General features: G+C 40.5%; 2 protein-coding genes across 3 annotated transcripts in view; one reads left to right on the forward strand and one right to left on the reverse strand.

Annotated features, from left to right (window-relative positions):
- IMMP2L (inner mitochondrial membrane peptidase subunit 2) overlaps positions 1 to 16,768 on the forward strand; it is a 2,004,242-nt gene that overhangs the window by 691,423 nt on the left and 1,296,051 nt on the right. The gene's annotated exons all lie outside the window — the stretch shown is intronic.
- LRRN3 (leucine rich repeat neuronal 3) overlaps positions 13,315 to 16,768 on the reverse strand; it is an 87,262-nt gene continuing 83,808 nt past the window's right edge. For both annotated transcript variants that reach the window (XM_077265072.1, XM_077265073.1), the window contains exon 2: positions 13,315 to 16,246. In XM_077265072.1, coding sequence (XP_077121187.1) covers positions 13,812 to 15,935 — 2,124 coding nt within the window. In that variant the 5' untranslated portion in view covers positions 15,936 to 16,246 and the 3' untranslated portion in view covers positions 13,315 to 13,811. The remainder of the gene's footprint in view (positions 16,247 to 16,768) is intronic.

A 16,768-nucleotide genomic window follows, 5' to 3' on the forward strand; every position in this document is an offset into this window, starting at 1 on the left:
TTATAACGGCTGGAGGGGGTGACAGTGGCCCTTTAATCACAGCTTTCATGTGTCTTGGCATGCTTTCCACCAGTCTTTCACACTGCTTCTTGGGCAAAAATGTAAGCAGTTCTTCTTTGTTTAATGGCTTGTGACTATCCATCATCCTCTTGATTACCATTCCAGAGGTTTTCAATGGGGTTCAGGTCTGGAGTTTGGGCTGCCCATGACAGGGTTTTGATGTGGTGGTCTCTTAATTTTTGTCAGACATATCTATAATATAATGCTGGGAGCGTCACTCTGTCCGAAGCCTTTATAGACTGCGCTTCGCAAGCGCCGGCGCAGTCTGGACCCCACAGAGTGACGCTCCCAGGAGATCGCGGTATGCATAAGCACTGAACGCACACCGCGATCTCCAACAGAGAAGCAGGGACGAGCCAGGAGGGTGAGTATGCAATATTTACCTGTCCCGGCGTTCCACCGATGTGCGCTGCTCCATCCTCTGCCTGTGACGTTCAGTTCAGAGGGCGCGATGACGCCCTTAATGCGCTCCACCCTCTGACTGAACAGTCACAGCCAGAGGATGTGGAGGACGGAGCAGCGCGCATCGGTGGAACGCCGGGACAGGTGAATATAGCAAGTGTCGGGGGCCTAAGCTAGCGGCGACTCCGGCACCTGACCCCCACAGCGCGCCGGTGTCCCCGCCTGCTCAGGCCCCCAGCACTCGGCGCCCAGCACAGCCGCCCGCACTCACCACAGCCACGCACAGCCGTCCGCACTCACCACAGCCACGCACAGCCGTCCGCACTCACCACAGCCACGCACAGCCGTCCGCACTCACCACAGCCACGCACAGCCGTCCGCACTCACCAGAGCCATGCACAGTCGTCCGCACTCACCACAGCCACGCACAGTCGCAGGCACTCAGCACAGCCACGCACAGCCGCCCGCACTCAGCACAGCCACGCACAGCCGCCCGCACTCAGCACAGCCACGCACAGCCGCCCGCACTCAGCACAGCCAAGCACAGCTGCCCACACTCAGCACAGCCACGCACAGCCGCCCGCACTCAGCACAGCCGCCCGCACTCAGCACAGCCGCCCACACTCTGCACAGCCACACTCGGGCAGCAGAGCCGGAGAGAGAAAGATGGGAGCAACATATGGCAGAATGGAAACAGGAACAGGCAGAATGGGTGCAGCACATTCCAACAGAATGGGGGCGCAGGATGGGAGCAGCACATGATAGAATGGGGGCACAGGATGGGAGCAGCACATGACAGAATGATTGCGCATGATGGGAGCAGCACATGACAGAATGGGGGCGCACACATGACAGGATGGGGGTGCAGCATGGGAGCACATGACAGGATGGGACGTAGGATGGGAGCATATGACAGGATGGGGGCACAGGATGGGAGCAGCACATGACAGGATGGGGGTGTAGGATGGAGCAGCATATGACAGGATGGGGGCGCAGGATGGAGCAGCACATGACAGGATGGGGGCGCAGGATGGGAGCAGCACATGACAGAATGGGGGCGCACACATGACAGGGTAGGGGTGCAGGTGGGAGCAGCACATGACAGGATGGGGGCGCAGGATGGGAGCACATGACAGGATGGGGACGCAGGATGGAGCAGCACATGATAGGATGGGGGCGCAGGATGGAGCAGCACATGACAGGATGGGGGGCGCAGGATGGAGCAGCACATGACAGGATGGGGGCGCAGGATGGAGCAGCACATGACAGGATGGGAGAGCAAGATGGGAGCAGCACATACCAGGATGGAGACCATATACCAATATAAATGCTCGCCACCCGGGCGTAGAACGGGTTCAATAGCTAATATGTATATATATATATATATATATATATATATATATATATATATATTTATTTATTTATAAAACACAGAACACAGCATACCTTTACCAGCAGGTAACATAGCTCCCCAAACCATCACTGATTGTGGAAACTTCACACTACACCTCAAGAAGCTTGGATTGTCTGTCTCTACACTCTGGGACCCTGATTTCCAAGGTCTAGTGTGAAGTTTCCACAATCAGTGATGGTTTGGGGAGCCATGTCATCTGCTGGTGTAGGTCCATTGTGTTTTATCAAGACCAAAGTCAGCACAGCCGTCTACCATGAAAATTTTAGTGCACTTTATGCTTCCCTCTGCCGACAAGCTTTTTGAGGATGGAAATGTAATTCTCCAGCAGGGCTTGGCACCTGTCCACACTGCCAAAAGTACCAATACCTGGTTTAAAAAAAACAACAGTATCACTGTGCTTGATTGGCCAGCAAACTCGTCTGACCTTAACCCCATAGAGAATCTGTGGGGTATTGTCAAGAGGAAGGTGAGAGACACCAGACTCGACAATGCAGAGGACCTGAAAGCTGCTATCAAAGCAACCTGGGCTTCCATAACACTTCAGCAGTGCCACACACTGATCCCTCTACATGCCACGCCGCATTGATGCAGTAATTGATGCAAAAGAAGCCTCGACCAAGTACTGAGTGCATTTACTGATCATACATTTCAGTAGGCCAACATTTCGGATTTTAAAATCATTTTTTCAAGCTGGTGTTATAAAGTATTCTAATTTACTGAGATAATGGCTTTTGGGTTTTCATCAGCTGTAAGCCATAATCCTCAACATTAACAAAAATAAACACTTGAAATAGATCACTCTGTTTGTAATGACTCTATATAATACACAAGTTTCACTTTTTGTATTGAAGAACTGAAATAAATTAACTTTTTGATGATATTCTAATTTTGTGAGATACACCTGTAAGTGTCCAGTTGTAAACCGTAGTGGAATTCAGCAATTAGTGTTCAATTCTTGCACAGAAGATAAATCGCATTACATAGTTTCCATTAAATCATGAGCTGTCCGTATAATGTGCAAACATGAACTGTGTCTAGAATAAGAAATGCTGTATGTTGATGTCCCCTGCTTCTGGCTAATATATTTAAGGGTTCCATATATTAACTTAGAAATTACTTTTCTAAATGAAAACTCCTTTTTAGGTTGAAATTATCATAACTAAAAATATTAAAGGGAACCTGTCACCCCCAAAATGGCTGGTGAGGTAAGCTCACCGGCATCAGGGGCTTATCTACAGCATTCTGTATTGCTGTAGATAAGCCCCCGATGTTACCTGAAAGAGGAGAAAAAGACGTTAGATTATACTCACCCAGGGGAGGTCCCGGTGTGGTTTGGTCGGATGGGTGTCTCCGGTCCGCTCCAGCGCCTCCCATCTTCATTCCATGACGTCCTCTTCAGGTCTTTACGCCGCGGCTCCGGCGCAGGCGTACTTTGTCTGCCCTGTTGAGGGCAGAGCAAAGTACTGCAGTGCGCAGGCGCCGGGCCTCTCTGACCTTTCCAGCGCCTGCGCACTGCAGTACTTTGCTCTGCCCTCAACAGGGCAGACAAAGTACGCCTGCGCCGGGGCCGCGGCGTTAAGACCCGAAGAGGACGTCATGAAATGAAGATGGGAGGCGCCGGAGCGGACCGGAGACACCCATCCGACCGGACCGCAGCGGGACCGCCCCTGGGTGAGTATAATCTAACCTCTTTTTCTCCTCTTTCAGGTAACATCGGGGGCTTATCTTCAGCATTACAGAATGCTGTAGATAAGCCCCTGATGCTGGTGAGCTTACCTCACCAGCGATTTTGGGGGTGACAGGTTCCCTTTAAGGTCTCATTCAAATATCTATGTTCCTCATACTTGACATGTTGTAGCTAAATTTTTCATGGTTTGAACAACTACCGATAATGGTCTGTAGGGCTATTCACGTGTAAGTGTTTTTTTTCTGCAGTGTCCGCAAACATTTTTTTTTATCCTAGTCATGGGTAAAACTTTCCCATTCTAATCACTGAGTTTGTGAAAAACTGTGACAGTACACTGATGGCATCCTCTTTGTATCTTAGTACTGTCTGTTTTTCACCGACTTTTTGCTAGGTGAAACTTGAGAAAAATCATTTTCTTCAATAACTGATGAAAAACTGATCCGCCACATTGATGAAAATTCGTCTTTTTTTCCACTTTTGTAAATGTCTGAATGAGGCTTTACTTTTTCATAAGATTTGTTCTTCATACAATAGTTTCTGTTTCTTTTCAATTTCTTTACAATACTGATAATGGAAAAGTCAGTTTTTAATTAATATTAAACACTGAGGGTTGTCATGGCAGCCAGTGGTCAAATGATAACCTTCAGGTCTGCCAGCTACGGTGTCCTACTAGGTGTTTTCTCAGTGTGAAACTGACACTTCACATTGCAATGCATGTAGCCAGCAATCAGAGAAATAAAAGTTGTCGTCCCACAAAGGGACCAAGTAAAAAAAGTACAAAAAAGAAAAAAGTTAACTTTTTTAAACTATTTTAAAAAAGTCACAAAATTAAAATATGAAAAAATATTAAACCTGTAAGTACGTATATTTATGTAAAAACAAAAATAAGCATAAAAAGTACACATATTTGGTACCACGGCATCCGGAACGAGCAAAAAATTAAATAAAACATGAGAAAAAAGCAAATTTAAATATGAATAGCATCACTGAAAACATCATTTTGTCCCACAAATAACAAGCCACGACACAGCTCCATCAGCGGAGAAATAAAAAAGTTATTGCTCTCGGAATATAGCTATGCAAAACCAATTCTTTTTTCTATAAAATAGTTTTTATTGTGTAAAAGAAGCAAAACATTAAATATATTTATTTTGATGATTAATATAACTGTGGTATCACTGTAATAGTAGTGACCTGAATAATAAAACTGTCTTATCACTTTTGCCACATGGTGAACAGCCTTAAGAAAAACCTTTAAAAAAATCCCGAATTGCTGGTTTTCGTTCATTCTACCTTCCAAAAAACTGAATAGATTGCGATAAAAAAAATGTGCCCGACAATGGTACCAATAAAAACTTCAATTTGTCCTGCAAAAAACAAGCACTCACATGACTGTGTTGGTAGAAATATAGAACAATTATAGCTTTCAAAACATGCAGATGCAAAACTTTTTTTTATATATAGAAAAAGTGCTTTTTAGTGTGATAGTATCCATAAAACAAAATAATTTTGGTATCACTGTAATCGCAGCGACCGAGGAATAAACTTTTCTTATCTCTTTCACTGCATGAGGAACGGCATAAAAATAAAAAACAACAGTTCTTGACTTGTTGTTGATTTGTTCATTTTGTCTCCCAAACATCACAGAAAAGCTTGATTTATCCTGTGCTCTACGCTGAGCTCATACACCAAAGTTTCTGTGTAAATCTCAGAAATATGTGATTCAGACAGAACCTCCAGCAGAAGTTTCCCTAGAATAAGGCAGATGGAGGCACTGTGGACTCTGTCTGGCCTATGATCCAGCAGTGTACGTCTTTTTAACCCCTTAATTACTACCAATACATCTTTTATTGACCTGCGATATAAGAGACTAGCATCCCCCGTCAGGTGACAATCCAGCATCTGTCAGCTGTACACTATAGCTGACAAGTTGCTGCATCAGCCATAATTAGTGTTGGCACCGAATATGGTCGTTTAACCCCTTGAATGCTGCTGTTAATAGTAACTACAGCATCTAGTTGGCTAGTGTGGGGGCTTCCTCTTTAACCCCATTGGAACCCTGATGTTTGCCATTGCAGTTAATTGCCAAATAACGGCTATAGCGGCCTGTTCAGTAGCCATCAAAAAATAAGCAGTAAAAATAAACTGTTTCATTTTGCCATGTCACTTTGCATTAATTCCTGAAAAGCACCTGAAGGGTTAATGAACTACCCAAAGAAATTTTGAATACATGAAGGGGGCAGTTTTCAAAATGGTATCACTTTTGGGGGGGGTCCAAAGTCACTTCAAAACTGAACAGATCTGTATAAAAATAAGTTTTGTAAATGTAATTGAAAAATTACTGCTAAATTTTTAAACCTTCTAAAATGCTAACAAAGTAAAACAACATTTTACAAATGGTGCTAATGTAAAGCAGAAATTAGGGAAATGTTATTTATTAATGTTTTTGTCTTTGTTTTGTCTTTATTTTTGAATATCTGAATTAAAGCGATAATTATTCAAAATTTGCAAATTGCAATTTTTTTAAAATTTTTGACAAATTTCTGATATTTTTATAAATAAATGCAACACATGACAAAATAAATTTACCATTATCATAAAATATGATGTATCCTGAAAAAAACAATCTCAAAATCAATGGGATATGTTGAAGCATTGCAGAGTTAATTGTATGTAAAGTGACGCTGGTCAGATTTTAAACAATTTGCCTGGTCACTAAGGGATTAGGCATGCTTAAAAGCACGGTCAACCACAGTTTTCTGCACTTCTCAAAAGATGGACATCACTGAACAGAGCCCAGAGGAAGTCCAGAGTAACTCGCCTGCCTCATTATAGTGAATGAATCCCTCGGAGGTTTAATTTGAATCACATCATTTGGAGATTTACATGGAAACCCCGACATAAGTGGTCAGCGTAGAGCACAAGGTAAATGTGAGCCAAAATGTTTTGGAAAATGTTCCCAATAAAAGCTTCAACTGAATCCACAAAAAAAATAAGTCCCTACTCAGGTCTGTCATCTGTTAATGGACTCCCTCCACCCCACCCCCCCAATAAAAAATAAAATCCAGAAAATTCTGCACTTAGTAATGCAAATGCCACTCTACCTTCTGAGACCCACAATTTGCCTAAACCACATGTACTGTCTACTTGTTTGGCATTTATGTAGCAATGAGAGTCCTCTTAATTTACAGGGTGCGTGTTTCCAGAAGCAAGATATGGGCACTATACTGGCAGATTTGCAATTGTCATTAAGCAGCTAATGTTGCTTCTTCTGGAAAACATGCATGGAGTCAAAATTGTTACCACACCTGTAGATAATTTGCTAGAGGGGTGCAATTTTCAAAGTGACGTCACTTGGGGAATTCTGCTCTTATAACATTAAGGGCTCTGTACTGTATATGGAGTCTGCAAAATTTGTATGAAAATTTTGAGCCTAATAGCACTCCTTCCCTCCTGAGCAGTACCGTACAGGGACACTTGGGGTATTTCCATGTTTAGCTGAATTTGTGTAACAAATTTTGGGGTAATTTTTACTCCTCTCCCCTTGTAAAAATGTTAAAATATAGGGCTAAAGCAATTTGTTTTTGTGAAAATGTAATTATTTTTTCTTCACCGCCCAATGGTATAAAATTCGGTGACACACCTGTGGTGTCAACATGATCACTGCACCCATAGATGAATTAATCAAGACATTTAGTTTGTAAAATGGGGCAACCTAATAGAGTTCTGCACTTCTGGGACCTCAGAGGCTCTGGCAATGTGATAAGGCACACACAAACCATAACAGCTAAACCTGGACTCCAATATGGCGCTCCTTCCATTCTGGGCTTTGAACTGTGTTTTAAAAATAGTTGTAGACTACTTATGGGGAATTGTTGTACTCAGAAGAAAATTCATACAAATTATACAAAATTATACAATATTCAACAAATTATACTGTTTGTTTTCTTTTATTATCCCTTTTGAAAATTACAAAGATTGGGCCAACACAACATTTTAGTGGAAAAAATTGTACTGTTTCATTTACTTAGCCTAGTGGAGCACCTGCTAGGGCCATGGGGTACTCCGGCCGGGTCCGGCAGCTCTTAAGGGGGTGATCACAGCAGCAATTACCCAGTCCGTGGCTCTGAGTTTCCAATAAAAGTAAAATTAAAGGGGAATTAAGTTTATAGGGGGTTTGTTCGTGATGTTCAGCAATAAAAAGTTGGCTGACGTTGCAGTTCAGATCCACTGGGGCAGTTGGTGACGCCGCAGAGTTGTTACAGCTCTCCACGGGTAGAGCTAGGCTCCAGGGCAATTAAACAGTTAAAGTCAATGATGGTGAATGTTGTAGTGCAGGGCAAATGACACAGGAAATAATTCTGAGGACACAGCAGGGTGCAGTTCCACACTTTACTCACTGTTTCCAGATGACATTCCCCAGCCGGGGTGCTGTGTCCTCTGGGTCAGTGGCCCAGCCAGCTCTCAGGTAGTTTGGGGTGCACTTTACCAGAACCCCCTTCTTATGTTCCTTCTCTGGCCATCTCACTGCGCTGGCTCCCACCTCTCCTGCCCTGCACCTTCACACACAGTGTCCTGAGCCAGCAGCCTCAGATTCTTTCTGGCGACATCCTCCTGGTCCCCTTGATCCTATGTGGCCGCCTTTTTGGTGAATGTGTGTGGCTGTGGCTGTGGCACATACAAATACCATGACCTCCAGCTGGCTATTTGAGCCTTGTACTTCTCCACTAGTCTGGGGGCCAGTTCAAAAAACTGAAATATCACATGGTCATAAGTATTCAGACCCTTTGCTGAGACACTCATATTTAAGTCACATGCTGTCCATTACCTTGTCATCCTCCTTTAGATAGTTCTACTCCTTCATTGGGGTCCAGCTGTGTGTAATTAAACTGATAGGACTTGATTTGGAAAGGCACACACCTGTCTATATAAGACCTCACAGCTCACAGTGCATGTCAGACCAAATGAGAATCATGAGGTCAAAGGAACTGGTCAAGGAGCTCAGAAACAGAATCGTGGCAAGGCACAGATCTGGAAAAGGTAACAAAAGAATTTCTGCTGTACTCAAGGTTCCTAAGAGCACAGTGGCCTCCATAATCCATAAATGGAAGAAGTTTGAGGCCACCAGAAGTCTTCCTATACCTGGCCATCCAGCCAAACTGAGCAATCGTGGGAGAAGAGGAAGGTAAAGAAGAACCCCAAGATCACTGTGGCAGAGCTCTAGAGATGCAGTAGGGAGATGAGAGAAAGTACCGCAAAGTCAACTATCACTGCAGCCCTCCACCAGTCAGGCCTTTATGGCAGAGTGCCCTAATGGAAGCCTCTCCTCAGTGCAAGACATCTGAAAGCCCGCATAGAGTTTGCTATAAAACACATGAAGGACTCCCAGACTATGAGAAATAAGATTACCTAGTCTGATGAGACGAAGATTGACCTTTTTGGTGATAATTCTAAGCGCTATGTGTGGAGAAAACCAGGCACTGCTCATCACCTGCCCAATACAATCCCAACAGTGAAACATGGTGGTGGCAGCATCATGCTATGGGGGTGTTTTTCTGCTACAGGGACAAGACAACTGGTTGCCATTGAAGGAAACATGAATGTGGTCAAGAAAGGAGATATCCTGGATGAAAACCTCTTCCAAAGTGCTCTGGACCTCAGACTTGGCAGAAGGTTCACCTTCCAACAAGGCAACGACCCTAAGCACACTGCTAAAATAACAAAGGAGTGGCTTCAGAACAACTCTGACCAATCTTGACTGGCCCAGCCAGAGGCCTGACCTAAACCCAATTGAGCATCTCTGGAGAGACCTGAAAATGGCTGTCCACCAATGTTTACCATCCAACTTGATGGAACTGAAGAGAATCTGCAAGGAAGAATGGCAGAGGATCCCCAAATCCAGGTGTGAAAAACTTGTTGCATCATTCCCAATTAGACTCATACTAGCTCAAAAAGGTGCTTCTACTGAATACTGAGTAAAGGGCCTGAATACTTATGACCATGTGATATTTTAGTTTTTCTTTTTTAATACATTTGCAAAATTTCTACATTTTAGGGTTTTTTTCAGTCAAGATGGGGTGCAAAAGTGTACATTAATGAGAAAAAAAATGAACTTTTTTGAATGTACCAAATGGCTCCAATGAAAATAAGAGTGAAAAATTTAAAGGGGTCTGAATACTTTCCGTATCCACTGTAGACCCCTTAAAGTCACTTTAAATGTGATGAGGTCTCTAAAAAAATGGTTTTGTCAACTTTGCTGGAAAAATGAGAAATTGCTGATAAGCTTTTAACACTTCTAACTCCCTAACAAAAAATGTGTTTAAAATAACATTTACCACATGTCTACTGTACATCAGCATCACTTATTAAACTATTTCGTTTAAGAGTGTAAAATTAAAAGTTTTAATATTGTAAAATTTTGGCCAAAATTATATTTTGACAAACGCAAAAAATATCAACCTAAATTTATCACTGTCAAGAAGTGCAATATGTCACAAAAAAACAATCTCAGTATCACTATAATTCATTGACGCATTCCAGAATTGAAAAAATTGGCCTGATCAAGAAGGGGAAAACAGGATATTCTTTCAGAAGATAATCCAGTTGTACGCAATTTCCTCTAGTTGCACACACTAGAGTCTAAGAAATAATAAAAAGTAATAAAAAGATATTTTAATCTAAAAGTATTTATGTAATTAATCCTGAATTCAATTTTAAAGTTTAAAAGACATTACCAAGCATATAGTAAATGTGTTTTTTAAGAACATAAGCAATTAAATAAAGAGAGAGGTGTAAGTATTTTAAATTAGCTATACCGAGAAAAAGGCATTAAAGTTCATGATGTAGTTCTTTGCCTTGTGGAGATAAATGGATCTTGTTATTGCTTACTGTTAATTCAATATCTAATTTCAAAAATTTAGTCTAAAGGGGCGGTACATTACTTGTACTGATATTTTGCTATTATCATCTGTCTGCTTTGCTGATTTTAATTAGTAAATTACACGCTAGAGATAATTAAACTTTTACTTATGGAGCAGAAGTCATCCTAAACATTTAACATTTGTTATATTAGATGCAAAGTAAGCTAAGGTTAAATAAAAATAGTTCACAAAGTGACATTTTCAATTCTTAGTCATGAAATAGATCATAAATATATAAAATTATCTAATTTTCAACCTATAATTTATATTAGATCTTGTGCAAGTTGCTGTGTTATAAGTTGAACGGTTACTTAACATCTTTATTTTACTAATCTCAATTTGTTCACTTTTTTAGTATTGTAATGTAGATTTGTTTCACTTGGGAAAAGGCAAAGCCAAGTACTCCCTAACCAAGAACAGCGACCAGCTGACATAAGAGAAAAAATAAGTACAGTGATAATAGTAACTACATTTAGGTTTGGAGCAGAAATGTTCTGCATTGTTTTCACAGCCCTGTCATTCCCTTCCTGGTATCAGGCCTAAAATAGTCCTGCTTTCAAACAAATAATGAGTGGATTTTGACATTTAAATAAAAGTGATCCAAAACTTCTGGGAAAAGATAGAAAAATATTTAGAATTGAGAGTCCTCAGTGGTTGATACCTTTTAATGGCTAACTGAAAAGATGGTAACAAATTGCAAGCTTTCCAGACTACTCAGGTCTCTTCATCAGGCATAGACTAAAGCAAATTCTGAGACCTGAGTAGTCTGGAAAGCTTGCAATTTGTTACCATCTTTTCAGTTAGCCATTAAAAGGTATCAACCACTGAGGACTCTCAATTCTAAATATTTTTCTATCTATTGGCTAACACGGTACCAAGATATTTATCTCTCCTGTGGGAAAAGATAGGAATTTAAAAAATCTCCATATTTTTTATGTTCTAGTCATCATCTTTTCAGCAATGCTATTAAAATTACATTTAAAAAAGGTACATAGCGCAGTGGGGATTTGACAAGTGAACCTGCTACTGGTGCAGATCCATGCCATTATGCAAACTCCATACTCTGTAGGAAAGTTCTTTGTGGGACTCAGATTCTTTTTCTGTCCCCTTGTTTGTTTGTGAAGATTATTGATGAGCCCCTACTGTGGACCTTGTGGAGCATCTTTAGGTTCACATGGTCATGTATTGAGTACACTATATATATTGTAGCAAAGTCAATCCTAGCACTGCATGTCTTAATTAGATACAACTGGCTAGCTTTGACTAAGAACCAGGGCATATGTTTGTCTAGGGTCTCTTGGTCTGAGTGTGATGAAACTGGGGAGTGACCAGCAAAAATGTGAGCTGTAGCTGGGAGACAAGCCAGAGTCTTTCTCTGAATAGAGACTGCATGGGTCAGGTAATAAGAAAACTGAGCAGTCTATGTGTTGGAGCTGCAGGGTGATGTGTGGAATCTGCAGCCTGTTCAGAGTGAACTGTACATGGTGTTGAACACTTGTGTTTGGCACTGAAAGCTGCTGGAGCTTAAGCTGAAGGGGATGCCAAGATTGGTAGGACCATACCTCTTCTGTGTGCAGCGTTTGCTGCAGGAGAAAGGATTGTAATTTGTTCGGGTGAACCCACATTGACATTTATGTGCCTGTTAAATTAACTGCTTATTAGCTGTTACACCTTGATGCCCAGAAGATTCTGTTTTCGTTTTTAATCCCTTAGAGTTTTATGAAAGCAATAAAACTGCACATGTTTGGACCAAACTATATTGTTTGTATGAACGCTACCAAATACCAACTGCTGAGCGTGAATCGCTAGTCGGTTGCCCAGTATTCTACCTATTGCTTGAATAATGCGAACTGTATCACTAGTATAATTAAACCTTTATTATTGCTGCTAATTAAATGTATCATGACACGTCCTCCTAGTTCTCTCAGGTACCACCCTGAGTATGTATCTTGGTATCTTTCCCTTTGTGAGAACACCATACAATGTGACCAATTATTGCTGTTAGTTCTGTAACTGCAGCCATTTGTGCTTTCAGTCTAAATAATGACAGGTGCACTGCCAATAAGCACAGACATAGCCTGCAGTGTATACATACAGTATATATATATATATATATATATATATATATATATATATATATATACAGTATATATATATATATATCACTGTACTACCTTGTCTACCCATTTGTTTGTTATTCAGTCATTTTTAAACCTCCAGTACATAGGCAATATGTAAATGATGTTACAGCATTGCATCATGGGCATATTTCATTCAGTTCTACTCTCTATACAGGATAACAAGGTGTATTTCATGACATGTTGCAGATTTAGGGTTTTGTGCATTGCAGAGAGGCGAGTAACCTGCATGAAACATGGCGCAGAGGCCACTCACAGACAGTCACATGACGTGGATCGAATCTGCTATGCTCAGTCTGTGCTGTAATGATTGCATAGATGAATACCAATGCAGAAGAGACCAATCATTTCCATAAATGATGGCGGCTGCAATTTGAAACCAAGGGAACATTTTTTATGTGACTGCAAAGCTGAATAGCACAAATATTTCTATGTTTAAATAATCCTAAAACCATGAAAAATCAAACATAATTAAAACAAATAGTAATAAATAAAAAACTCTTTTGCCACCTGGTGTTATGCTTTCGATATCATTTGTAAAGCATTTTGCATTATTCAACATCTAAGCCTAGCTCTTACCAGCATATTACACAGTCCCATGTCACCTTCAGAACAATTGCACATGGCTTAGCCATTTCTTACTACAGGTGATATTATTCTCGTAGTACAAGTCCTTATCACATAACAAAATAGTCATGGCACAGGTAGTTTTTATTTTATTAAAAAAAGTTTTTTTTTTTTCCCATAAAAAAAAGATTTACATATTTTCCATCTTTACTACGCTACAGAAAGGTCCATTTTGGAACATCACGTGTCAATTCTATTTAATTTTGTCACTGGAAAAACTCTTGGCTAAAATGTGTAATACATCACAGAAGAGGAGGTATTGCTCAGTTCAACTACAGTATATAGTAAAAAAAAAAATTGAAACAATCCAAACTAAATACATAAAACAAGTTAATATATCTGTATTGTATTTGACAAAGGGTGTCATAGTTCTTTGTTTTATCTAGTTTTTATTGTATTAATGACTTGCTCGCCTGGCTTGTAAGTATGTTAAGCCTTAGGATACCTTGACATTTTGTTGTCTTTTGTTCCCTAGAAAATAGTCTTCCTGCTTTTAGAGTAGCACAACTAGAACTTTGTGCTTTTTTTGTATTCCACTGGTCACATTTCGCTTAATGTTGTTTTTAGGGAATCATACTGGGTACTTGTATTACTGTAGATTTGACTTCTAGGGATGTGCTATCATTGTCAAGATTCCAAAGGCTCAGCAACGGAGGGTAAAGGTCATTGTAAGCAAATGGTGGGGTCTGCAAAAGGTTTTCACTACATCTCTGCTCCGAAAATCGTCTTAAGTATAAAGAGATATAATTGAAGAAATAAGCCACGGTAATGATCCCAAACAGACCGCATAAGATAATAATCAGAGCTGTAGTTTTAAAGGATTCATTATGTTTTCTCAAAGCATCCATTCCTTTTGTGGTAACGTTAATGCATTGCTTTTCCACTTGCTGATAGATGTTGGGTACATCGATGCAGATCTTATATTCAGTCAGAGGACTTAGACGCGTTAAATTGTATTGTTTGATGTCTGACGGCATTCGGACACTGTGGGCAATTCTCATGTATTCCGCATTCAAGGATGCTATCCACTGCACACTAGACTTCAAAATCCTTGATTGGGAATTCCAAGACACCAAAACAGAATTACTTTGAATTTCCTTGATATCGATGCTGACTGATCCATTGGCATCCTCCGGTAGGAATCCATCCACTGTGATCATGACTGTTTTCAAATCTGCACCAACCAGGTTCTTTGCAACACAGGTATAAAGTCCAGCTTCTAAAACACTTATGCTGGTGATTTCTAATGTTCCTTCAATGTGGACATAAAATGGACCATTAATTGTATTGGGTTGAAGCTTAGAACCCGAAGGTGTGATCCAATAAATGTCTGGCTCTGGTTCTGCCGTAGCTCGACAATGTAATGAAATGGAGTTACCAGTTCTTATATCCAGATCTGAAGGAAAGCTCTGTGGCGCAATAAGCGGTAAACATATTTCCATCATTTCCCTAAAATGTATGTGTCTAACATTCTGACCTTCAAATTCTGGAGGATCCACACAAAACAACGAATCAGTTTCCATAAAACGGATGCTTGTTTTATTCATATTTATCCAGCGGTTCACACAGTCACATCTGATGGGGTTGCTGTGTATTCCCAATTCTTTAAGATTGGGCAGAGCGTCGATAGTGCTTCTATATAGTGCGCTGAGTGAGTTACTGTTGAGCATGAGGGTTTCCAATTTAGGAAGTCTATAGAACGCATTGGGATGAATGTAGGCCAGTTTAGGGTTATTGGTTGCTTCTATTTTTCTCAGTTCAGGCAAATTTTCGATGGCAAGACTATCTATTGAAACTAGCTCAGGCATGTTATTAATGCCCAGCTCTTTCAAGTGTAACATATTGCTGAAATCCCCTCTTTGTATTCTCCGAATAGGATTTTTATTTAGATCCAAAAATTTAAGGTTCCGAACCTTTTGAAGAGCAACAGACGGGACGTTAATAAATCTGTTGTCATAGAAAGAAATGCTTTCCAAATTTTCTAGGCCTATGAAGGCATTATCAGATATTTCTGTCAGATTTATTCCTGCTAAAACCAGGCTGCGCAGATTGATAAGAGGCTTAAAGTTCATATCTTCGATTTTGATTATTGGATTTTCACCAATCATGAGAATCTCCAGATGCGGCATTCCTTCAAACCACTGACTATTAACCAATTGCAATCTGTTTGCGTTAAGGTGAAGCCTGAGCAAATTGCCAACCCCAGCAAATGCATTTAAAGAAATTGTGGCTATCAAGTTATGATTGATGTAGAGCTCTTGTAAATTTACCAGTCCAGAAAAGCTTTCCTCTGTTAGGTCCACTAGTTTATTTTCCTCCAGGTATACAGAAAGCACCCGATGGGCATTTGTGAAATTGATATTGACCATAGAGGACAGATTGTTCTGTGATAAATCCAGCCCTGTAAGATTTACTGGAAAATGATCCGCATTTTTAATTTTGTCAATATTATTAGCCTGTAAAAGTAAGACTTGTGTGTTTGCTGGAAGTCTGTTAGGGATGCTATAAAGATCTAATGCATTGCAATCCACCGTGAAAGCTTCAATATAAATAGATCTCGGCGTAAACCACGGTCGAACCTCACATGTGCACAGCTCTGGACAATCCATCTTTTTTTGAGTTGCTTGCACCAATGCGGTGAATGTTAGTCCAAACAGCAAGTTAATTCTGAGTTTTATTTCCCTCATTTTTCAGTTCTTGACACTTGTTTAGGTGCACGCGACTGAGGGTTTGTTTTTTCTTCTAATTATTAACAGCAAATTGGTCACTTGATGAACATATAGGTGGCATTCAGCACACAGCACTGTAATGTTTCTTTCTCAGGAAGCCAAGTGCAGTCTCTTTCTTCAAATGCTCCACGCATACTGTGAGTATGAAGGTCACTCTATTCTTGATAGACATCAAAAAGCCATTGTGGAAATGTAGATTCTGTAGGTGGTCATTGAAGAAGCAATCCACTTATTTCTCCATAACTGATTAATAGCTGAAGCAAGGAGATCTGAAAATGAAAAAGGGATAATTACTTTCAGAGTATAAAAAAATCATGCTGATTAAAAGCTCTGTACATAGAGAAATTGAATAGTAAAAGCTTCACACAAAGAACTGTCTATACTAAGAGGATGAATTGTGGAACAACATTTTAACCTTCTTTTTATAAGTATGCCACAATTGGACTGTATTATTAAAAAAATCATTTACAAAAGTAAGGATTTAATAAGCATATACATAGTTTGCTGCTATAAATATTTAATGTGTTATATACTTTTCATGTCTTTATATATGCTTTATAGCCTAACCTTAAAATTGCAGCTGCCAAGGAGATCGGCTGGCTTCCCCAGGTCCCTCTCCTTTTTCAGAAGCTGCAACCAGCAAAGAAATATAATTTTATAGTCAAATGTTTGGCCATGCTTGTAATAAAAGTACAGCTCAACTTGGAGTGGTCCTCTATTCTGAGCCAAAGAGGGGTCCAGAGCAAGTAATGTCCATACACTTTCATGAAGCCACTACTATGACCAGAGTA

Source organism: Ranitomeya variabilis, chromosome 5 (genome assembly GCF_051348905.1).
Source record: "Ranitomeya variabilis isolate aRanVar5 chromosome 5, aRanVar5.hap1, whole genome shotgun sequence".
In the NCBI taxonomy this organism is placed as follows: domain Eukaryota; kingdom Metazoa; phylum Chordata; class Amphibia; order Anura; family Dendrobatidae; genus Ranitomeya; species Ranitomeya variabilis.